The 24,613-nt window shown below is 48.8% G+C and overlaps 1 protein-coding gene across 5 annotated transcripts in view; it reads left to right on the forward strand.

Moving 5' to 3' along the window:
* MYOCD (myocardin) overlaps positions 1-24,613 on the forward strand; it is an 85,190-nt gene that overhangs the window by 38,892 nt on the left and 21,685 nt on the right. For 3 of the 5 annotated variants that reach the window (XM_031674840.2, XM_072938394.1, XM_072938395.1), the window contains 6 exons: positions 1,968-2,011; positions 6,601-6,656; positions 7,814-7,889; positions 10,908-11,069; positions 19,908-20,083; positions 23,131-23,256. In XM_031674840.2, the coding sequence (XP_031530700.2) occupies positions 7,874-7,889; positions 10,908-11,069; positions 19,908-20,083; positions 23,131-23,256 (480 nt within the window). In that variant the 5' untranslated portion in view covers positions 1,968-2,011; positions 6,601-6,656; positions 7,814-7,873. The remainder of the gene's footprint in view (positions 1-1,967; positions 2,012-6,600; positions 6,657-7,813; positions 7,890-10,907; positions 11,070-19,907; positions 20,084-23,130; positions 23,257-24,613) is intronic. The other 2 variants (XM_006216170.4, XM_072938396.1) reach the window with 1 other exon arrangement.

The raw sequence follows: 24,613 nt of genomic DNA on the forward strand, positions 1-24,613 counted from the left end.
ACTTTTCAAGCATCCCAAAGGCAGGGCTCAGTGTGATCCTCCGTACAAACTTGCACTGTGAGAATTGAAATGCACGTGCGGTAAAATTATTAACACCGTCTCCCGTTATCCATAAAGTCTGAAATCACCCTGCTCTTCCCCCTGAATTTTCAAACTTGTCATCAGTTGCGCACATTGAAAGCTGATGGCCAAGTGAATTGTTCACTGTCCTTACATTATTACTGTACGGCGCTGCTGTTCTTAGCTGGTCGACAGAAACGCCTGCTCTCTTTGGGCAGGATGAGTCTTGAGTTGTGCGTTAGGTTCAATCCCAAGGGCACTGTCCATTGCAAAAAAAAAAAAAAAAAGCAGCCCCCTCCTGTTGCAGTAGAATTGAGGCCAGAACATAGGTCTCCTGATCCTGACATAGGGCTCTTGTCTCAAATATTCAACAGGAATCACTTAAACTTTAAAAGTGCGTTCTTAGAAGCTTCTGTCATCAAGTATTTTGTGGTCAAAAACATCCAGTTGGAATTTGGGGGGGTGAGGGGGATATATATGTATATATATAAACATGCCAAATGGTCTTAATGGAATAACTTCAGGTTCAACATGATAATCTGCACCTCCCTATGACCAAGAGTGAATGAAAAATCCCACTGAGTTAGCCGTGTGACCCATCTCACTTCAACTGCACACCGAACTGATAATTCAGTATGAGGTTTCTGCCCCACTTACTCCAATGGGCAGAACCAGGTGTGGTTTTCAGTGACTAGTGAGACCAGTCCACATGGATTGAATGTCCTGTCTCCCTCCTTGGGCATGCATCCTGCAGGTTTCCAAGTTACTAGTGAGCAGCCAGCAGTCGCAGCCGTCAGAGAATCAAGTTCTCTTTTACAAAGCCCCGGAATCACCCCTCTGAATCATTTACTCACTTCTTGCTTGTACACATTTTAGGTTTAGGATTTTCCCCTTTTGGTGCTTTGAATGCATTTAAAGGCATCATTCCTTGAATTTAGTCAAGGAGGGCAGGGTCCTGAGGCCAGCACAGAGCCTCTCAGACAACTTTAAACAATGGGAAAGGATTCTCCAGCCAGAAGCATGGGCCCAAGGCTGGGTTCTAAGGTTGTGTTCATGTTTATAGAGTGAGTTGTGGTGTTCACCCTTTCAAAATAGTCGTGAAAGCTCAGTGAAATAGCCTCTTGACACATTCCTTTAAGAATGTATTGTTTAGACTCCTCTCCAGAATCCTACCTCTGCATCTCAGAATGCAGATTTCCAGTTGCTTCCTTTGTCACCATCAAGTAGAATTCAGAGGGATGGCTTCACCGCCTGCTCCGCTCCTCCCTGCCAGGCTCAAGGCTGCAAGAGGATGTTAGGGTTCTTTGTTTTCTCATTGTCCAGCCTCCTCCCCTGTAGACCTGTGGGGCTCAAATTTGTTCGTCATTCTCATGCAAATTTCCTCCTCTACTTTCTTTTCTTTGGGCATCACTCTCCTTAAAAAAAAAAGTCATTGAGCCATTCCATAAATACGTTGACCATCTACTGTGAGGAAAGCCCTGCGGAACCCAGAGGAGTCAGGTGTGAACTCTGTTTCAAAGAGCCTGCAGTCTAGAAGGGTCCCCCAGATCGCCCCTCTTTAGTTACCACACTGGAGTGAGTTATGGGAGGACTGAAGGAAAGAACTGACTTTCCCTCCCTCTCCCTCTGCTGGAGCAGCGGGGCTGATCTGTATGCACCCAGGGGAGAGAGGAGGGAACATCCAGTTTGTTCTCCTGGAATGGAGAAAACGAGATGAGAGAACCGAAGTGGATTACAGAGGACCAGGGCCCCCAAGAGGCTGGGACTTCTCCGCAGAGCCTCAGAGAGCGCACCGCGGGCCAGAGTGAAATGTCTGGGCAGCCGGGTTCCCTGACCTGATCGATGTCAATGAATTGCAGGATGCGATGAGCTGTCTATGAATGGTGCTGCCTTTATTTGTTTTGCAGACTAATCCAAGCCTCAGCAGCCACATACTTACTGCAAAGCCTTGGTAAACCCCTGAACTCTGTGATCCTTCTCCTGAATAGCAAGAGGAATGGTGGGGCTGCTCTGTCCCCACACCACACGCAGCTTCCTGATAGCTCTGGGACGTTGACTGGGCAAAGCCTGCCTTCCTCTCCTCAGTGCATCCGTCTGACTTGGCTTCTCCCCCCAGCACCTACCACACACTCTTGGCTGTTTGAGCAGAACACGGCACAAGGGATCAATCTGTCCTCTGCCCTTCCTTCTAACATCTCCAATTCAGAGATAGGAAAAGGCGCCCTGGATTTTCACGCCGAGCCCATTTGGGTCAAAAAATCCTTCACTTCCTTCTCCCCTACCCCCACCTCCTCTTCCCTTTGATTTTCTACTTCCTTGTTCTTTAGAAACTGGTAAATCAGTAATTATGCTGATCCTTTGAATTTGTCTTTGGACCCTTCTGAGAAATTCCAAAGTATTCATGTACGATGCCTTAAATTCTCCAAGGGTGCAAGCCAGGTTCTAAACATTACAAAGCTCCACTGGGAAAATGCTCTCTTTTTAGACCCCAAAGACTATCATTTGGGTACTGAGTAGGCAACCTATTTCCAACCCAAAGAGATCAAACAATTTCCAAAGCCTTCATGGGTCCCATTTGCTTTGAAGAAAAATACCCATGATCCAGTTTGTCTTTAAAAGCGAGGCAGAGAGAAAGCAGACTAAACCCATTCTATAAGTGGGAACCTGAGAGCGCAGGAAGACTCTCAGACTTGTGCAAGGCTGTGCCAAAAATAGATGGCAAAGCAAGGACAGAGGCCAAAGGGATGGCTCCCAAAATTTTAGTCACCCAAAACTTCTTTAATTATACCCATCACTGCCCTAGAGCTTATGTTTGAATTAATTTTGTTTTCCTCCCAAACAGCCTTCCATATGTGAATTATTAATCCATCTATCTGTCTTTGATTAATTCATGGCTTATAACCTTACCAGCCAATACTTTTTGATGGGAACAAACAGTTCTCAACCAAGTTGTTATGATTCTAGGCAGTAACCATGCAAAGTGACAGTTCCATTAGCCCAAGCAGCCTTTCTCTGGGCAAACACCCCCTTGTTCAGCTTTCTGAAATACTGAGAAATCAATGCTAGACGTCATTGCTCCCTTTTTGGACTCCCAGGTTCCCCAAGACTCCAGATCAGGACCTGCTGGCCTGGGAAACGCCAGAGCCGTGCTCTTCAAACTTGGGCATCAGAATCGCCTGGAAGGCTTGTGAAAGCACAGGCTCCCCTGGGTGCCCCCACTCCCTCCCAGAGTTTGGGATTCTGTTGGTCTGGGGTGAGGCCCAAGAGTTGGTATTTTTGATAACTTTCCAGCTGATGCTGAAGATGCTGGTCCAGGAGCCCACACTTTGAGGAACACTGCTCCAGCCGCTGCCCCAGGACACTGGCTCTTTGATGCTCCCTCTTGGTCCTTATCCATATCCCAGAGGGGTCAGGTTCTCCCCGTCCAGGCTTGGTGGTGAGCGACTCTATGAGAGAAGGTTGGCTCTGGCACAGGCCTGCCTCTTCCATGAGAGCTGCCACCAGCCCCAGGGCCCCTCCCCCGTGCTGGAGAGTCAGCTCTTCTCCTTAACCGATGGATGGCGGCCCCACCACCTGTCTTCTCCTTTTCCTGGGCTCCTGCTGGAAGCAAGAGTTTAGAAGCAGGGGACAGCAGGTCTGTCCTTATCTTGGAATCTTTTTTGAGCTCTAAGTAAGCAAATGTTTATACACACAGCTGACCCAAATTAGCTGGGCCTGCAGGGACAGAAATAGGACTAGCCCGTATCTAAACACGAATTCCCTCATGAGAAGTAAGTTATCTTCCTCCAGGGAGAAGGAGTTCGATGTGTGGCTGGCTGAATTTACAACCGTATTTTTACTTGAAATCACATTGGCTTTTTTTTTTTAATTTGGAAATCCACATTTCTTTTCAATCCTTAATGTCAGTGTCTCTTAAGTACGATATTTTGTCCTTTATCTTTCCAGGGCTGGCCGCAAAGGAGGGTCTGTGTGTATTTTCCAGAAAGTCAACTTTAGAGGAGGGAGGGGAGGGTGATGCGTTACGGCCTTGACTGGCCCTCAGGGGAGGTGACCAACCCACATTCTCTGGAGTCACAGAAAAGGCAAATGCCAGTCACGGGGGCTGTGGCAGGCCAAGCCCAAGCCCTAGTAACACCCCGAAAAGAAGAGCGTGTGGTAAAAGGCAGCGTGTGGCCCTTCTCGGCGTCCTTCCCAAGTCCTTGTTAGATGGATAGAGCCTCTGCCACCCATCCCAGAAGACCTTTGTGCCCCTGGCGTCAGAGAACTAGGCTGGATGATCTCGTCCCAAGGGACTTGCTAACACCGAGAACTGACGAATTACAGCTCTACAAGCTGAGATACAGGAAGTGCAGCATTTCTTAGAAAACTTAATCAGCCCTACTGATAGGAACTGAAGAGTGTCTGGGACGAGAGAACCAGACAAATTCCTCCTGAGTCCGAAGCCCAGTTAAAACCAGTTGAGTCTGGAATATAAGCGCTTTCTTAGGATGGATTCTTGCTGCACTGCTAAGGTTGCTTCTTAAGGGGAAGGATGCCTTACTCTTTTGACCCACCTAAGAAGGCCACGCTGAAATCAGTGCTTTCCTGGGTTACCAAAGTCATTAAGCCTCCCCAGTATATAACACCTCCTTAGGTGACCGCCAGGCTGTCGGACAGAAGCGAAGACCTCGGGGTTCAGGTTGTATAGATTCACCAGAGCCCACGGGACTTCAGGCAAATTTGTGGGATCTGGTTGCCCGGGGAAATGGGAGGTGGTTTCAAAACTGCGTCAGTATAAATTGCAGCTGTGATCAAATGTAGCAGAAGGCAAGCTCCTTCCTCAGGAAGGTGGCCAGGCCCAACTCAGAGAAAATATACGAGTGATGCCATAGACCTGCACGTTTCTCCAGACAACTCCTCAGAGCCGCCGAGTGGGGAGAAATGGATGGGGGAGGAGGCCATTTAGAAGGCCTTGCAGGTTTTGCAGAGAGGTTCATTTTAAGAGTGAAAAGCAACAAAGAGAAACTGGTGGTGTTAGATTGATGGGAAATGTGATATTCTAGCAACATGATCGATTCTTTTTTTTTCTATGGGAAAGGAAGCCTCTTTGTGGTCAGATTGAGGAGGACAGGGCTGGTGACTATCCTTGGCACAAGACAGCCTCTTCTGCACATTCCTGTGGTCAGCTTTGCCAATGTAGAAGCGAGGGAGGGAGATTTAGAGAGATACCTTAGCGGTTTCCCCAGCAGCGTCCTCAGTAGAGGATAACGTGGTCAGCGAGATGCCAGGACTACAGTGGCGTCTGTCCCACATGCAGTAAGCCCGTCTGCAAGCTGGGCTCAGGTGTAGCGTAGTCCCGAGGGCTGACTGAGGGAGACACACCCTCACACACATGCACACACTCACATTCACACGTACAGCCCCAAGTGCCTGTCTGGCTAGAAACCCAGTTTTTGTTTGTTTTTCTACCAGCCAAAATTTGGAAGACTATTTCCTTGCCTGCCGCTTGAGAGTAGATATCTGTTACAGTAATATTATAATTCTGGATCACGTGATTCACCAGCTTGTCCAGACCTACAGTCCGGAAAAGTATTCGATGTGATTCTGTCACCTCTGATCAACCTCATCACTTCTAAAGAAAAGTGATTGTTGATGGTTCCGGGTTGTGATTGTCCCAGGGGATCAGAAAAACCAACAAAAAAGTGGACTTGTACAGGATGACATTCTACCGCTCTGCTAAGGCACAAGTTGACTGTGTCATCGTGAGTGGTTGCTGAGACAGGAAGAGGAGGAGCAGAGCATCGTGGAGAGAAGGGAGGCTGACATGCAGTCCAGGGTGTGCACGGTGGCTGTGGCCGTGACTGATCAGTGCCGGTGTCTGCCGGTTGTTCGTATTTTGAACGTCACACTTTGAAAGAAGTTAGGTTGTCAGAGGCCCTAGGCTCCTAGCCCTACCTATGTGACCCTGGGCAAGTCAGCCCCATTCTGTGGGTCTCAGTTTTCCCCTTCTGCTCAGGGTTGGAGCTGGCGTCCACCCTCTCCAAGGTCTCGTCCAACCCTCAAAGTCTGATTCTGTGCTAATCACTCTACACTCTTGCTGCATGTTCTGACCGACCAGCCACCTACCTGATCCAAAATACAAGCTCCCTCCTGCATATGGGACACGGACCACAGCCTTCCACCCAGACCTTTGCACCCAAGGACAGAGCAAAGCCAAAAGGGGCGTCAGGCACCCCATTCTCCCCTCTCCCTAAAACTAGAGCCTTGCCTCGGCCCCCTGCCCCCGGCCTGTACCTCCTCCAGATCTTGGAATGCCCTGTCTCTGCCACCTCTCTCCCTGTCGCGTATTCTGCCTCTGATGCGCCTCCTATTTCAGGCTTCACGACCACCTTCCTCTGTCTCCTGTGGTGTCCTCCGGGCCTTCCCTCTCCCATTGCTTGTGGCCTGATGAAGGCGATCACATCTGTACTGTGCACCGCTCTGCAAGCACACAGGCCAACACCATGGTGCTGCTCCGTGCCCCAGGCCCCCTCTGCTCATGTCTGTATCTTTCCGTTTCAGCCCTGAAAAGCCCACCTGAATTCCATGAGCAAAGAAAACGTTTGGATAGTGACAAGGTAACGCCCTGCAAACTGCCCTCATCCTGAACTTAGACTCCAGGCTAGGGATCTCCAGCTGCTTAAGCTTGGGTGAAAGCAGGTAGAATTTCTCTTCCAAACTCAACCAATTGGCCAGATCCCTGCCCCCACACCACATGGATTCTTACTCCTGTGAACTGAAAACTGTGGAAATGAGATCAATTCTGTTAGCTTTGAAACTGCTATTTGTAAGTTTAAAAAAAAAAAAGTCCCCAGTCTTTCTGATTGTCAGGGGGGAAATCACAAATCACTGTAAGAATGGGGTCAAAGAGGCATGAAACGAGGGAGGTGAGGTTGGTTGACAGCTGCCTTATCTTTCATGACAGTCTTTTCTCAGCAACAAATCAGATCATTTTCAATCCATTTCAGTGGTAGGGTAGGGCCTGTGGTTGTGAAACTTACTTGCTGCTATTTAAAGGCAAGAGGAATCATATTCATTTCTCTTTTAGCCTTTGAGGGGGGAAATTGGCATAAATATTCTGTACCTTCATAGCAAGTCCCCGCAACCTGAATTGATCGATTTCGTAAGTCCTACTTAGCAAGCATTGGCGCTGTGCGTGAGAAGGGAAGGCAGGAGGTGTCCTTCTCCTGGGGTCTCTCTGCCAGAGTTCTAGCCTGGCAGCTAGTGAGCAGGGAGAGAAAGGACCAGATGTCTGTGACTCTGGATTTTTATTTTCACACGTCCTAAGAGAAAAATCAAGGGAAAAGCAGGCAGAGGGCATATATTATCACGTTATACTGGATGGATTTAGGTTATGTCTCATCTCTGACTCTAGTTAATTTGTGGCTGTCCTAAGGGACAATGGAATAGGATTGACTATAATGCAAGCAGCTTGTATCACCTGTTTTATTAATATTTTACAAAGAGTTACCTGCCTGGCCTTTAAGTTTGGAGGTCTGATGTGGACCTGAGCTTTTTACCTCTTTATCTTATTTTTCCATCCCAAAATTCCTAGAGAGGTTTTTGTGAGTCCCCCTTCATCAAAACGTAGGCTAGCAGAGATATTTGCATGTTTGATTTGTCATAAAACACTTTTCCCCTTTGAGAGAAATAAGGTTTCCTTTAAAGTTAAAACTAGAGAATTCAAGTATAATGAGATTGATAGCAGAATTTATTCTGTGTTTGTGTTCTACAGGCTGAAGACACCCTGAAGCGTAAGGTCAGAAACAGGTCCGACCGTGCAGACGTGGTTAAAATGCACATACTCCAGGGTAAGGCTGCCCGAAATCAGAATCTGATGCCGGTCGGTGGAAATGGGAAATAGGCCATTTTCCAGTGTTCTTGGTCTTTGAGCAGTTGCTAGGTACTCTTAAAGGAGGCCCCTGTCATTACAGAGTGGTGGCTCTGAGCTGTCATCTAGTCATCCGAGGCCATGGGGATGGTCCAGTTGGGAAGCTAGGAAATGGCTAAGAAAGTACCAGACCTGGCATCCAGTTTGAGCTGTGCCGCTTCCCAGCTTTCTCTGAGCGTATACGGAATGTCCAGCATATATCGCACTCCTTCAAAATGTCCATCCTTTATGTCAGTAATAAATTTCTAGTATCTTATCAAAAAAAATCAGACATACAAAGACTTATGTACAATGATGTTTATCATGTAATCTCCTTAGATAGTGAAACATTGAAATCAGTGGAATGTCCAACAACCGGGGACTGGCCGAATGAATTATGCACCATCCATGTGACTGAATACTTCGCAGCCGGTACAAATAAGGCTTTAAAAGAATTGTGATTTAATGAGAACAAGCTTACAAAATGATGTTTCACGAGAAGGCAAGATGTGTAAAAACCATACTTACAGTCAAATTCAAGAAAGAAAAAGTGTATACGTAAACTTTATTTACAGTCAGATTCTGTGATGAAAAAATATAGAACTAATAATGAATATTGTACAAGTAATTAAGAAAGATGCCCAACTGTTATAAACAGTTGGCTCTAACTAGGGAGTTTCCCAATGCTTTCATTTTCTTTTTTATACTTTTTTTTTATAGCTTTTTCACACTTACAGCAATGAGTATGTAGTAATCCTATAATCAAAAAAAAAAGCATAAGAAATGTTATCTGTCATATCATTGCAGTCTCAAATTAAAATATCGGGCTGTGAACCGCAGCAGCCCCCAGTTCAGTCTCCGGCTGTCCCTGTGCAGGCCTCTCTTCTCCCCAGCAGAAATCGGCATGAGTCCTCTAGAACACTAAGGATCTCCTGGGCTCACAGTGAGCCCTACCTTCCAGATTTTCATCATCTAATTTTGATTAGGTTGTTTACTTGAGATTTTTACTATTTTTTGAGGAAGGCCTGTATCACTATGAACATCCCTCTCAGGACCGCTTTTGCTGCATCCCGTAGATTTTGTGTGGCTGTGTTTTCATTGTTATTTGTCTCAAGGTATTTTTTTAATTTCCTCTTTGGTTTCATGTTTGACCTGTTGGTTTTTTAGCAGCATATTTAGTTTCCATGCAATCATTTTTTTCTCTCATTTCTATTTCTGTGGTTGATTTCTTGTTTCATGCTGTTGTGGTCAGAAAGATGCTTGAAATAATTTCTATCCTCTTAAATTTGTTGAGGCTTGCTTTGTGTCTGAGTATGTGATCTATCCTCGGGAATCTTCCATGTACACTTGAAAAACAAAGTATATTCTGGGGTTCTTTTGGATGTAATGTCCTGAAAATGTCAATTAAGTCTAACTGTTCCATTGTGACATTTGGGATCTCTGTTGCCTTATTGATTTTCTGTCTGAAAGGTCTGTCCATTGATATTAGTGGGGTCTTAAAGTCTCCCACTATTACTGTATTCCCGTCAACTTCTCCCTTTGTGTCTGTTGGCATTTGGTTTATGTATTTAGGTGCTCCTATACTGGGTGCAAATTGTCTAATTTTGGAGGCAGCAATATAGATGAAGAGCCAGGGCTTGTACCTACTAGCAGTAGTCAGAGCAGGGGGAGTCTATGGGGACCGGCGTTAGGAAGACTTTATTAGGCTGGAGAAGCACAGTAAGCCGAGGTACACAGGTGAACTCAGTAAGACGTGGGGCAGGAGGAAGAAGGCCAGGCTCCCTGGAGTGATGAGGTCATGAAGGGCGTGGATTCAGTTTGTGAGGAGCTTGCAAAACCAGACTAATGACAGAGGGGGACAACTGTCAAGGGGCACAAGAAAGGAGCGTCTTCTGAAGCTGAGTCCTGTGCTGGTGAGCAGAACAGATGAGAAAGCTCCCTGAGGCGGGGAGTGCAGGGGGCGCCCTTGCACTGGCCTGAGGGGCGATCGGGAGAGGCCGTGGGCTTGGGCACTCCCGTCCTTTGGTTTGGGACACACATTTTCTCCATCTCACACTGAGTGCTTTACAGATGCAGCTTCTACACAAGTCTAACCTGTTGCAAAAAATTAGACTTCCCTAGACCTCTCCTGTGTGGGTATTTCTAGGTGCTAAGCCTGGGTTAGCAGGTTGATAAGAATAGAACGATTGGGCTAGGAGGTCTGTAAATGTCTCACCTAAATTCACAAAGTTGAGAGCGATGCTACAGACTCCTGCGGAATCCTCACTTGTGGTTCTGCATCTTAGCAGCAACTGGTTCCCCACATCCTCCTCTCAGTCCTTGTGCAGAAGTAAGTCAGGGTCTCACCCGAAGAGGAGGGGAGGGACGGTTCAGGGCTTATTAGTGACCTTTTCCACTCTCCAAATGATGAGGAGCTGCCTGTTGGATAAATTCAGTTTTTAAAATCCCTGTGTAATTAAATAACCGTTTCCCCCAAAATTGTTTTTTTCTTTTATAACTAACCTGGACATTAGTATCAACAACCTGAACAAGTCTAAAACTCTTAAGAAGTCACGCTAATGCAATTAATTGTAATAACAGATAATATTTACTGCAGGCTCAGCCTGGGCTAAGCGGCACACAGACAGGATGTGCACCCAAATGCCACAGCTCAGGGTCAGTAAGCATCATGGGTCCTGTGGACCACTTACTTACAGAATCACCAAATTGCACATTTGTTTCCCCAAAATCCTTGTAAAGCAAGTTTCTCTAACTCTTTTGTGCATCTCCGTTTGCCTTTATTTGGAAGTGCCTGGTCTTTGCTGCTAATCCATGTGAAATGAAGATGATGGCATTGAAAAATTATCAGGATGGTGGAGCACAATGGGTCACAGTGTTTTGGTTACAAAACCAAAAAAAAAAAAACAAACAGAAATGACATCAACTTCTAGAGCTGACCCTTCTGATTTCAACCCCTTAGCGTCCACTGCAGAGAGATCCGTTCCAACTGCTCAGATGAAACTGAAAAGAGCCCGACTTGCTGATGATCTCAATGAAAAAATCGCTCTCCGGCCGGGGCCGCTGGAGCTGGTGGAGAAGAACATACTCCCCGTCGATTCTGCTGTGAAAGAGGCTATAAAAGGTATTCACACAAATGGCATGCGTCCCTTTGTGCTGGGATCTGCGGGCAGCCACGGCTCTGAGGGGCTAGGGCCCTGGGGGCGAGGGCTTCTCACAAGACAAGAGTCAATCCGTGGGTCACTGTTCCAGAAGGTTCCCCATAAGCAGATGTCTTGCGAGTGAGGAAGAAACTCCATCCATCCAGCCTCCAGGGTCAGGTTGGCCTGGGCCAGTTTGGTTCTGGTCAAGCAGGGTGGGAACCTGACTTGATGTGAACCTCAGAACATCTCCCCTACAGGGTTCCATCGCTTCAGAGCCATGGCCTCTTTGATCTTCCTCTTCTAAAGGGAAGTAGATGGGTACAGTGGAAAAACTGCTGGACCAGAATGGGAAGACCTGAACTCTAAGCCCAGTTGAGGTGCTGGGCTGGGGCCTCCCCAAGTCCTTTCACTTCTCCAGGAGGGAGATAATACCCACCTGGTGCAACCCACAGGCTCTGGGGAGTGAGATCCAGTTGTGTAAGCGTGTGAAAACCCTTTGACAACAGGCCTGCGTGCTGCAGGGTTGCAGTGCAAATACTTAAGGAGGAGACACAAACGTTCACTCTGTCATCAGCTGTGTAAAATCATGTTGTAGACCTTTTGCACAGTTTAGACGACGTGGATCCCAGCAGCCTGAGGATGCTGAATTCGTCCATAGAGGCGTCCACCGAGGTGGAGCCTGGGAAGACTGTGGTAGACGGAGGAAAGGAAGGCCTGTCATTCCTGCTGGCAAACTTGTGCTCTTCCCATTCCGCCTACAAAAGCTCTAAGAATTATTGCTACATAATGAGTAAAGCACATTTAAGTGTTTTTGGTACATTGTCAAAAACGACAGCTAAAGATGTTTTATGAAACGCTAGGTTCATGATTAAACTTACCCACGTTGTAAAATCTTGCCCACACCCAGCCTGTCAGAGGCTGCGTGAATTTTGTACCTGGGACTTATAAACGTGAAAATATTGGCTCTAGGAGATGCAGTGCCCTCATCAGCACCCACTGAACATCCCAGGGTGGTATTCCCTCTCCTTCACTCCCTCCCTCCACACTGACTATCCTGTGCCTTTGAACTTGGGCTCACCCCCTCAACAGTGCGCTGTCCGCATCTCTACTCTAAGATCTAGGATAGAACTGTCTCTGTCAGGTATCTCTTATCACTTCTTAACACATTCTCTTCCATGCATGCAAATTTATTTTTGGTTTTCATATGATAGGCAAACGATCTTGTTTAATTTGCATTCTTATGGTGAGATTATATTTTTCAATGTGGATTTTGTGTCATTGGCAATTGGTGGCCATTCCTCTTTTCTATGGGGCATTTTCCCTCCTAACTGCCTTGTAAAAGCTATTTATATAGGGGGAAAAAGGCTAGTCCTCCATCTGTCACAAGTGTTGCACATCCTTTTACCAACATGTCCTGTGCCTTTTGGGTTTGTGGGTAGTGTGTTTCACCTGTAGCACTGTTAAATTTCTATGTAGTTCAATTTATTAATCTTTTTCTTTGTGGTTTCTGAACTTGTTATCATTTATTGAAAACATTTCCCACCTCAAGAATAATTATTCACCTTACGTGTTTGAACATGTATATGCATCATTCTTGTATTTCAATTCTTAGTAAGTGTGGAATTATTTGAGTTGAAGAGAAAGGTCTCATTTTATTTTTTCTACAATTTTATTGATGTACTTTACAACTTGTCTTAATATCTGTCTTCACAAGTCTCTTTACATTGCTCTGATTTTTCTAGTGTTTTTTCATTATTCTCACAAGTAAATGGTGGGTGAAATTTAGAATCTTTTTATTGTTACCAACTTCAATACTGTTAGAATTTTGTTTGGGATTGCAGAAAATGATTGTAGTGAATTTATAGGTTAATTTATGATGAATTTATATGCATAAAATATATTCATTCTTCTGAGGTAGAAATACAGTATCTCTTCACCTACACGAGTCTCTTATTTCCCTTGGTAATTTTTTTTTAAGTAAATTCACATTAGTTATTGCTGACATGTAGGAAACTGGTTAGTTTTGCACATTTGTTTTGTAACTGGACATCTTTGAAGATTTTTCTTAATAGTTCCAATAGTTTCTCAGTTTGCAGTTTTTCCAACCCCCCCCCCCATCTATCACTTGTGATCAGACCGTCCCCCACTCTGAGAAGTGGTGACTCAGGGCTGTGCTCTGCTGTGTATCACTCCCTTGGCCTCTGTGTGCTTCCCTGCTCTGTCCACGGGCCTTTCCAGATGTGTTTACCTTTTGTGGCTCTCTCTGCAGTTGTGTTTCTATGTTTCTGCCAAGCTCGGAGCAAGATGCTCATTGTCTTCCTCCCTGCAGATCTGATTAAAGACCAGCACTTCTCCAACCCTAGGGTGAAATAATCTAGACCCTCTCCCAGCACGGGGAAGGATGCTGTCGGCAGAGAACCAGCCCCACACTGGCATTTTTCTCCTCATCCCCAGACGTCCCTTCTCTTGCCCTCAGCTGAATGACTGTAGCAAATCTTTTCCCCCAGAGTGTCCTCTCCTTTACAGTGCCAGCGAGCAATCCCTCTCCCAGCCTGCAAGTTCAGTTCCTGACTCAGGTGGAGTATTACCGATCGCAGCTGGAGGAAACGTGGACTTGTATGACTAGGGTGAGCCGATGTGGGGCAAGAGGAGGCCTTCTGACCTGACCTTCTGAGGAGGAGGCGGGGGGCACTGTGGCCACATCTCAGAGCATGCACCTGTCTCCCCGTTTCTCCTGCTTAGAAAACCACTACCAGCCATGTTCTCTCAGGCCAGAACACTGAATATAACAAATGTGACATCCCGTGGGAGTGATGGTTTGTGAGAACAGAAAGTACACACTGGAGCTGAGCATGGCTCTGCCCTTCTTGTGCATGGGGCGCTGTCCCTTCGTGGCCCTCAGTTTTGAGAGCCCTGCCCCGAGCTTGTGAGTTCTCTCTCTGGTCATGCGAGTGTCCCCTTCACTTGTCAAGAACATCCCTTAGCTACCAAGAAAGAAGGAAGCTGTTTATTGTCCAGAGCCTGGCTTCTGCTTGAGTAAATGAGAACCCCAGCTGGCTTTCCTCACTTTTCCGACTGCAGGGGGCCATGGGAGTGCCAAGGAGGAAAGTTAGGCAGCCCTGAGGGAGACAGTGCTAAGCTGTCTTTACGCACCTGGTGATCTTCTTTGTCCCTGGAAGATGAGCCTCGAGAGCTGATGCAGGACGGGTATTTATGTGCTGAGCTGAGTCTCCCAGCTCACCTCCCAATGCCGTAATAAGGGTACATCTAGAGATGTGAAATTTCTAAGGTGCCAGGGATCTGAGGAAAAGGAATCCTTGTTCCTCCGAAATTCCACTGACATCTATTTCCATCATAAAGGTATATGACCCCCTTCCAGAGCAGTGGGCTTGGTCTCTGTTGGACAAAATAATCCGTCTTCTACAGACTGTGGTATCTCTGGTATATTGCAGTCTCTTCAGGCAAGAGCCACATTTCAACTAGAGCTCCTTTACATGGCCACCTCCTCCCTTAGGAAATGGATCTTGCTTCAGTCTCTTCCAGGAGGATGTCAGAAGGTGGTCTGACCGTGAACTAAAGTAGCCACCAGGCTTGGGCTGCTCCAGCTTGCAAATAAATAAGCAAGTGAGGGTCATTTTCACATTCCACTTGGTGGCTTCCAGCCCCTGGTGTGGGGTCATAGCAGGAAGGTAGCTAGGACCTCAGTGATCTCACTTCAGTCTTGGAATTTTACGTGTGTTTGCAGAGGACAGTCCAACTGACTCATTCAGCTAATCACTCCCCAGAGGGAGGGCACAAGCCCGGGGTCACCAGGCCCAGCTCCCAGGGGCCAGTGCCCAGAGACAGCCCGCGGGCATAGCCGGGGGGTGATGTCAGGGCTTCCCGAAGCAGGTCCTTGTCATCACACCGCCCGCCGTGTCTACGGGGACAATAGCCAGCGGCCTGCACTCCGACAGCTCCCGGGAGGCCCGCGCCCCACGAGATTGGAGCGGAGGCCCCGGTCACAGCGCCGGGAGCTGATAGACTTCGGTTGTTCCGGATGCAGCCAGATAAGATGACCTTTGTCCCCCTCCACTCCGCGGAGCCGGCCTGAACCGGGCCGGAGAGGGCGGACACGCAGCCCTCCTGCGACAGCACTCCTGCTCTGGGGGAGTCAGGCTTTGCTTTCCCAGAGTGAACCTCTCAGGACGGACCCGTCTTCCCAGCTCAGGAATTGCACTGACCGTCGCAGAGCTGGCCACAGGGTAAGCCGCCTCCCAGGTGGCCTTTTTAAATTCTTGATCATGGTGAGCTTGAGACAAGCAGACACTCCTGACAGAACAACAGAACCACAGCAGCGGCCGGAGGTGACCGAGCGTCTGCAGCGGGGCCTGTGCGAGCAGTGTGGGTTTAACCCTCCAACCCCCGAGCCGTAACTGCGAGCGTTACTTCCGTTTTATAGATGGGAATGGGCTCCAAGAAGCGGAATAACTTGCCAGCAGTCACTCTGCCGCCAAAGGGGTAGAACCAAGGAACAAACCAAGTCTGTCCGATTCTTACTGACCGCACTGAACACAGCATCTTGGCAGGAAGCCACTGGCCACACGTGTTACTGGTCTTGTGAGCAGGGGCTGAGCTTCCCTCACCCTCCGCCCTCGTAGACACAGATCCAAACCCCTTGTGGGGCAGAGGGAGTGGTGAGTGACTTGCAGGGCCCCCGCGCGGGCTCCCTGGGCCTGGACAGCTTCTGCGTGGTCCTCCGTGTGTCTGTCGGTTACTCTGGTCTGGTACAACATGCTTACTGGATACCGGACAGGAGTCATTTATTTGGGGCTTTGGCCATCACTGTGTTTGTTCCTTCGGGTGTGAACAGCCCCCTGTGTGTGGTTGTATGTACTCACGGCTTCGTCGTGCACGTGGTTACATGTACTTGGACTTCTGTCTGCACAGTTGCATGTACTCGTGGCTTCTTCATGGACTTAAGCAGAGGGGCCTCCTTCAATGCTTGGTGTCACTTGATAAAGTCGACTCCTAGAAGCTGTCTCTCCAGGACTGGCTCCTGAAATAGTCCTGTCCCCTGGCCGGGAGAGCTTCTTCTCCGCCCCTCCCACCCCAGCTCTGCTGATCACCTTCTGTGACTTCCCTCTACCCCCGACCTGCTGCCAAGGCCCCCCATCCTCCTGTCTCCTGTCCACCATTGACCGGCCTTTCAGGCTCAGCTCCATCCTGCCTCCTCCAGGACTGAGTCTGCCTGGACGGCTCCACGTCACCGCCTCCTTCGTCTGACCCCCGACGGGGCTCACCCTGCAGCCCAGTCCCTGCCAGGCTCTCGCACTCTGCCCCTTGCAGACAGACCGCGCCCCTCTTCCCGTGGTTTCCGTGTCTTCCCCGCCTTGTGCCTGGTTACGCTTCTGCTCCTCCCTACCTCACTCTAACTGGGGAAGGCTGGAAGTGAGCAAAGGGGTGAGGAATGTTCCATCCAGGACTGGGGAGAATGGGACTGGTGACCGACTCCTTTATTCCAGACACGCTGCTTCTAGGCTTTTCCATAAATTCCAGTGCCTCGATCTGAGGTGACCAAATGCCAGGTGTCAAAGTGAAAAGGGCGTGGCAGTTTACGGCCACAGCAGTAAGGCTTCACCATCCTCCCCACGCTTTTCTGAGACAATGCAGATGAGACCGCGGTGACTTCCTGCCTCCTTTGTTCTCACCATCAAGATGACACACTCGGCCCATCAAATCTCAGAAGCTCAAGTAAAAGATGTGCAGGATGGAGCTGTCCTGAGTACATGTGTGCAGAAAAGGGGGGGCGTTGCCCAGTTTCTCTGCTACCCGCCTCCACCCCCACCCCCCAGCAGGTCTGACAATGTTCCCTAAACAACGCGTCATCTGATGACCTCCCGGGAGGGAACTTGATTTTGCCTCCTCCTCTGCCGGTGGTTCTCAGCATCCAAAGGCTGGACCTGTAGTCTTGGCTCCATCTCTATAGAACTGGGGAGCCTGGACCTTGTGATGCCCTATCGGCAGCAGAGGCGCGAGAACGGGGCAGTCAGATTTGTAGGTCGTTATGAGGCCTGACACAGTGATCATTTGTGTTATCGCCACCACGACTAAGTGAACTGCTGGTGCAAACGACTGTCTGTGCTGTTCGCCATCCCTGCTGGAAACCGTTGCAGTGGGGTGGCCGGGGGGATGAGAGAATCCATTCTCCCTCCCACCCCGCCCTTCCTGTCACGTTTCTGCCTGCGTGACAGAACACTCAGACAGCCTTGCAGCTGGGTCAGTTCCCTCTCGTTTGTACACACTTGGGATGTGATACCCTGTGTGGGTGGAGGTGGCAGGTGGCAGGGGGCAGGTGGCAGGGGGCAGGGGGTGGAGTATGTTCTTCGTCACATGATGTGTCAGATCGCACGGAGGAGGCCCAGAGCTGTTCAGACTGCAGGGAGCGGGGAGGGAATCAGAAGATGGTGACGCTCTCGCGGGAGGGTCCTGTGGGGCAGAGAAGGCTGGCTGCCCCCGGGGACCAGCTCGGTCACAGGTAGGGCTCTCTGAGCCCCCGGGTGGTGGTGCCTCAGAGTCTGTGCCAGGTAAATCCCAACAAAGTGCGTGGTGTCTGGGGTGGGGAAGGCTTAGCCCCCCTGCGCCCCCAGTGCCCAGCCCCCCTTGTCCTGAATAATACACACCGTCTTTTAATCAGGCACAAAGCCTTTAATTCCACAAATGGAAGTAGGACTCGAAATTTCAATGAAAATGTAGTTCCTAAAGCAGAGAAGTTAATGAGTTGAGTTTACGATGGAGGCATATTCATGGTGGAACCTAGAAGGAACTTTCCAGAAAGATCTCAGGCACATGATCCCCTGGGGACAGGGGACAGGGTATATAATTTCTTTCATGTTGCATGAAAATGACAAATAAAGGCTTATGTGCAGAGCCCAGGGTTTGCTGTAAGAGAGGAAGGGAAGGTGTGAGCTAACTCTGGATTCTAAAAATAGAGAGGGGGTGGTATCTGAGACCGGACGGGAGGAAAGGGTGACCACTGATCTCAGAGAGAAAGCTGACATTTGTCAAATACCTAGTGAAACCCCTCTGTTAGAAAACAAATAGGTTTCTGATGCAGATACAAGGAAATGTTGGCATATATTCATTTCAGGTGATACGTAAACTGATGTTTTATATTATTCTCTGTACTTTTCTATGATTTCAAAATCCGTAGAGTTAAAAATAAGGGCCCCTTGGAAAAGTAAAGTTGAAAACCAAAAGTTCCCATTAATACAGTGGAATACCGTGTAGCTGTTACTGAAAGATTGAGGAGGATCTCTGTGTGCTCACATGTGACGCTCTCCAAGAAACACTGTTGAGTGAAAAAAAGCAAGTTTCAGAGCCGTAGATTTCACCCAGGCCTGTGTGAAATGCTTTTTAAGCATGTGTGGATCTTGCTGTACATACAGAATTAAATCTAGAGGAGGAAATCAGCCACGCATGGACGTGGGGTGACTGCATGCCTTGTCACGGACACCGCACGTGGTGTGAATTCTTACAAGTAGGTATTACTTTTATAATCATAGAAAAGACATCGTGACTTTAATAAACACTCCTGAAGCCGTGGGCCAGCAGTGCTGGTTCCCAAGCCTTTGCAGGTCAGCGGGCTGCCCAGGGGGCCAGCGACGCAAGTTCCCACCTGCCCTGTCCTTGTCCGGCCTCTCTCCTGACCTGACACTTGCGTGTCTGAGTGAGGGTCTGTGACAGATGCCAGCGGCGGTGGCGATGACAAGCCGCAAGCCACGTTTGTTCCATTACTTCCAGCTCCTCATTGCCTGTTCCCGTCCCCACGGTGAGAGCGCCTCTCTCTTATCTGCGCAGAGCCCAAGTCAGACCTTCTTGTCAGGGCAATTGCAGAGCCCCGGGCTGGAAAACTCGCTGATAGCACCTAAATTCCTTTACAAGAGCTGTGCCTGGAATAGGGTCAGGAGAGCTGTGTGGCCTCAGTACATCGTGTACTGTGCAGCTGGATGAGAACCCAGAAGGAATTTGGTGATTAAAAAAACAGGGGACGTAGAAGGCTGTGGTGGGGGCCCCACCTGGTCGGATAACCCTGTCCCCAAGCCGATGTCCCAGTTTCCCCCCGGAGACCATGTGGGCCACCGAGGGAGAGCTGGACCACGTGTGCGTCGCTGGGGGTCTCCAGCAGAGACACAGAGATGGGAGGAATAACAGCAAAATCCAAATAATAAAAAAGCAATGATCACGCTTCATTTTCTGAGGCACATTTATGGCTTTTATAAACAGATACGCCTTAGCTGAGTGGGGCTTTGGGACACTCTAGTGACCTTAGCTATTCTGACATTGGCATTTAAACTCAGTCACTCTCCTGGCTTATCCGTAAGAGCAAAGTTTGCGAAACATTTTACGCTGGGCGCCCTGCTCGGTACCTGAACGTGATGCGAACGGCACGCTGTCACCTCAGCTGCCCCTCCTGCCATAAAGCCCAAAGGAGACAGGGTTCTTCTCTTCCCTCATCTGATGACCCCTTTTCTTTCCTTCGTCTTCTCTGAGTTCATTTCAGAAAGATAGGGGTCCACATACTAAATGTGCAGGCATCCATCAACCTGAAAATAAAATTTAACAAATGAGGACGGACCTTTAATATGTTACTCAGTCTTCTTTCCCTTATATGGAGTAAATCTACGAGAAACCAAGTAATTTTAAGTGCATCTTCACTCTTACCTTGAATTGAAAACATCCAAGGAGGCAGACAAGTGCTCCTAACAGGATGACACTTGAAGCATTTCCAGAAAGATGCGCCTCGGCCACTGACCCAGTGCTTGGGTTTCACTCCACAGGCAGCCAGGTGAGCTTCTCCAAGTCTTCAGACGCGTTTGCCTTTGAGGAGGACAGCAGCAGCGACGGCCTCTCCCCCGATCAGACGCGAAGTGAAGACCTCCAGGGCTCAGCAGGCTCCCCTCCGGACACGAAAGCTGTGGAGACCCCTTTGGCAGGTCCTCTGGGCACAATCCAGGTAAACAAACCACGTCTCTGCCTGTCACCTCTCTCGTTGACATCAGCGTGGCCACAGCTGGTTTTGCTTGGAGACCCCAGAGATGTCTCTCCTCTCAGCCTACTCAGCCCAGGGTTCTGTGCTCAGGGCCGAAGGCCCCCAGAGAGCACCGGAAGAGAGTCCCCAGGAATACGCCCTTGGCCTTAGGTTTTCAGCATCCAGTCTGCCATGCAGATCCCTTTTATCTCCATTTTTACTGACAAGGTAGACATGAGGCTCCCCAAGATTAGATGACCAGCCGGCAGTCTCCTGAAGAGAAAAGGCCAGAGCAGGACTGGTTTCAAAGCCTGCAGTCTTTCCAGGCACTGAGTCATCACTGTAGGATCCCGGGGCGTGGGGAGCACGAGGCGCTGACTGGCTGCACAGCAGGAGCCCTGGGTTGGTTCTGTCACTGGCTTCTAGCTGCCGAACCACTGCAGGGGCCTCGTCCAGCCCCGACCCACGCACAGCACTCCCCTCTTTCTGGACAAACTCATGAACTGTTGAGACATGAGGAATGTGTATGGCAAATACTGTTGAAAGCACATTTATAAGGAGCAGTGGTGATGGTTAACCATAGCTACTGCCACGATGAAGCGTTCACTCTACCAGGGCCAGGGCTAGGCACCTTCCAGGCATTTTCTCTTAGATGTTACGGAGAAGCAGCCAAGACCCCATGAGGCTGAGTAGCTGTGTGGTCCCAGGAGCACCGCAGATCCCCCCCACCCCAGAGCACCCCCTCGGAAGCCACACCCAGTCTTCATGGGAGCCCCTCTCAGCCTGGCAGGGTGGTCTTCCCAGGGCCCCAGGAGAAGATGAGTGTGGGCATCTACACATGGTGGGGAGAGGGTCGCACTCGTTGGCAGTGAAGCGTCAACCTTTCACCACGTCCGGCTCTGGAGAGACCCCTCCAGCCTTCAGCCCCTTCCCTTCAGGAAGAGTCTACTCCTCTTGGCCTCCGAGGAATCATTTGATGAACTGAAATCAGATATTTTATATATATTTTATATTGTTTGCTAGTATATATTATATTTTTTATTATATGTAGATATTAAATATCTTCATATATGTTTTACTTTTTTAATTGAGGAATAATTGACATAACATTATGTTAGTTGCAGGCATACAATACAACTGTTCAGTTGTACGTACTGTGAAATACACGAGGTATACAACCGTTACAATATCAGGTGTACAACATCATTGTTTGATATTCTGTCTGCTGTATACACTGTGTCTGTCACATGTTGCAGATATAGATGCAAAAAAAATTGTAGCTGTATGGTGACAGATGTTAACTAGACTCACTGTGGTGATCATTGCACAATGTGTATGATGATACACTGAATATATTATATAAATACACAATTACATATTGTATCTATTGTGTACATACACCATTAAACCTTGCATCTATTACAGTCATTGCATATGGTTGTATATATTGTGAAATGCTCACCACGATAAGTCTAGTTAACATCTGTCACCACACAGCTACAAATTTGTTTTCTTATGATGAGAGCCTTTGAGATCTACTCTTTCAGGAACTTTCAGATCGGTAACGCAGTATCGGTAACCCTGGTCACCATGCTCTACACAGCACCCCCAGGCCTTACTTATTTTATCGCTGGACATTTGTACTATTTAACACCCATCAGATGTTATATTTGAAAACATTTTTACCGTGTAAAGTGCACAGGGATCAGGGACAGTTTTGAGAATTATTTACCATTACCCTGTTTCCTGAAGCCGTGCTGTTACGGGTCATTGTCAGGCCCTTCTTCCCTCCACTGGGGCAAACCCAAGGCTGCCGAGGATGAAATGTGGGGCGGGAGGGAGGCAGACGGGAGACAGAGAAAGCAGAGCCGAAGCAGTCGTCTGTTTATTGTGCAAGAGTTCATAATCAAAGCATTTTTCCTTCCCCGGCATGCCGCAGCTGGTCTTGGCAGCCCAGCTTCTTTGATAACATCAAACAGTACATCAGACCATTTGTGCCTTATTACTCTGACAGTAAATTCCTCAGCTCCGAATTTAAAGATGGCTTGGGGAGAAGACACGTCCTTCTCTCCTTAACCCTCGGAGCAGGGAAGAAGGCAACGGGCGCTGAGCAGCACCAGGCCGCACGCCAGGGTCGTTGTATGTCGGTTCATCCGGCAAGCCTATGTGACAGGTGAGGACGCTGAGGCTCCGCGAGAAAAGGACCCTACAGACCCGTGACAGGTGCCAGGGCTCCGGGAAGGACGAGCAGCTCAGGGGGAGATCGTGAGCAGCCCTGCCCCTTTCTTCAGAGTCACAGCACAGGGATGTAGGACACAGAGCAGGTGGTCGATCCTTTACAGAGTCCTCTGCACATGGAAACATGCTCTTATAGAGGTTTCCCCTGAGGCTGCACACACACACAGACTTACATATACACACATGCACACGTATATACACAGACATACACACGCAGACATAGGCCACAGACCCACACATACACACAGTACACACACAGAGAGATGCACGTACATATATGCGCATGTGCACTACACACACACACACACAGACGCACAGAGACGTCCACTCGTATTCACAGGGACACACATCAGCACACACATCCCCTCCATCTGCTAACCCCCCTTGTATCTAACTTTTTTGTTGTCCTGCTTTCCCCCAGGCTCCCCACCCTCTCCTCCCTCCTCCTTTCTTTTTCAATCTCACTGTCCAGCAGGTAGGCCTGGCTTCAGATGGAGGGAACCCCTCCTGCAGGTGACCAGATGTCCTGGTTCACCTAGAAAGGGCTGGTTCTGTACCTGTCTGCTGGAATAATTATTCATAATGCCTGCTTTCTCCCTCTGAAAAGTGTCCTCCATTGGTGGAAAAATTATATACGTGGCCCCTTTCCCTGGGAGACGTGATCTGATACTGGTCGGGTAAGAAGCTGGAGGAACACAGTGGAGCTGTGGGGGGTGGGGGGCTCTGCTCTAACATTTCCATGTCCCACAGTTTTTACTCCCGTGTCCTAATAATGCTAAAATTTTGATTTTTAGGATCTTACTTCTGGCTCAGAAAACGAGAGGCATGACTCGGCCCCACAGCCCGGCAACCAGTCAGACACGGGGAAGCAGGGGCTCGGCCCCCTGAGCCCACCCCTCCCTGCGCACGCCGCTGTGAAGGTAGGGCCAGCCTGCACGCGCCTGTCTGGGCGCCCAGCTCCCAGGGCCAGCACGGGGCAGGGCGTCTGGGTCAGGTCTGACGACGGAAGAGCCCCACGGCCGTGTGGATTAGTTGTATCTGCAGGAACATCGCAAGACAGGAGTTGAGATGCGGGCCGTCCCTGGTTACGGGCCAGGACTCTGTTGTCCGCACGGCATCACGGGGGTCCCCCCTGCAGAGGAGGAGCTCCTGTGCCGGGACTTCCTTGGGGTCACAGCTCCGCCAGCACAGCCCTGACTCAGAGCTCTTGGGCTCAGCTTGCTGGCTGCAGGCACGCAGGCTTTGTACGTGCCGCAAAGCAGGTGTAGGCAGGCTGGCTTCTATGCAAGGGAAGCAAACGCAAAGGTCTTGCATAAAGTCAAACCTTTCTCATTCAAGCCAGTCTCCGTGTAGAAAGAAAGATGAAGGGCATGGTTACAGCCACCACAACAAAGCTACAGGCAGGATGGCGCGTCCGGGGTTAACTTCCTTGGTGTCGCATCTAGTGGTTCACGCTTCCTCCTTAATTGACTGCCTGGCCATCATTTGACTTCGTGACATTTTATCCCAAATAACAGCTCGTTGATTTGGGGCATGTATTCTCTGCTCTAGGGCTCCCACTTAATACTGAGATGGCTCTTAAGAAATATGTTTTTAAAAGACTGTAAGTTAAGTAAGAATCAATGTTAAAGGAACAGCCCCATTGCCTCCTCCAACGCATCTGCACAAAGGTGAGTTTCATTTTCCCAGTAAAAGTCCCCAAATTGCAGTGGCTTAAACGCAGCCGACAAGTCACTCAGCCCAACAGCTTTGAGATTATGTGACTGTTGATGAATTTTGTTCATCGTCGGTGGAGCGAGGAGGGGATAACTCAATGATTTCTGATGTTGTGAGCAAAGAGAGATGTTATTAATATTTCTGGTGAAGTATTTAAGTTTTGCCTCATGCAAATGAGCAAAGCCCTATATTCAGGGAGTGTGAGAGTTGCCCCGAGGAAGGACAGTCAGTTTCAAAGAGGAGCAGGGTTGGCACCCAGCTGATGCAGCTGGACTGGTGGTTTAAGTGAGAGCCAGCAGTCCTTCTGATTGGTCAGCGCCTGTGAATTCTCAGTTGATGAATATTCATCGTCTCTAAGCCCAGGGGATACTGGCGGACTTCTCAGAGGAGGAGGCAGCTGAGCTAGGGAAGAGTCTCTGCCCTGTTGACTGTATAAGATTTATCTGAAGCCGTTGAGAGAATGCCTAAGAATACTCTGTCAAAACGGTAAGAGGAAGGTGCTTGCAGTGTAGGCTCTGAGAGGTGCTTGCCAAGTCGAATAAAACACGACTCCTGCCCTCA

This window comes from Vicugna pacos, chromosome 16 (genome assembly GCF_048564905.1).
Source record: "Vicugna pacos chromosome 16, VicPac4, whole genome shotgun sequence".
Taxonomy (NCBI): domain Eukaryota; kingdom Metazoa; phylum Chordata; class Mammalia; order Artiodactyla; family Camelidae; genus Vicugna; species Vicugna pacos.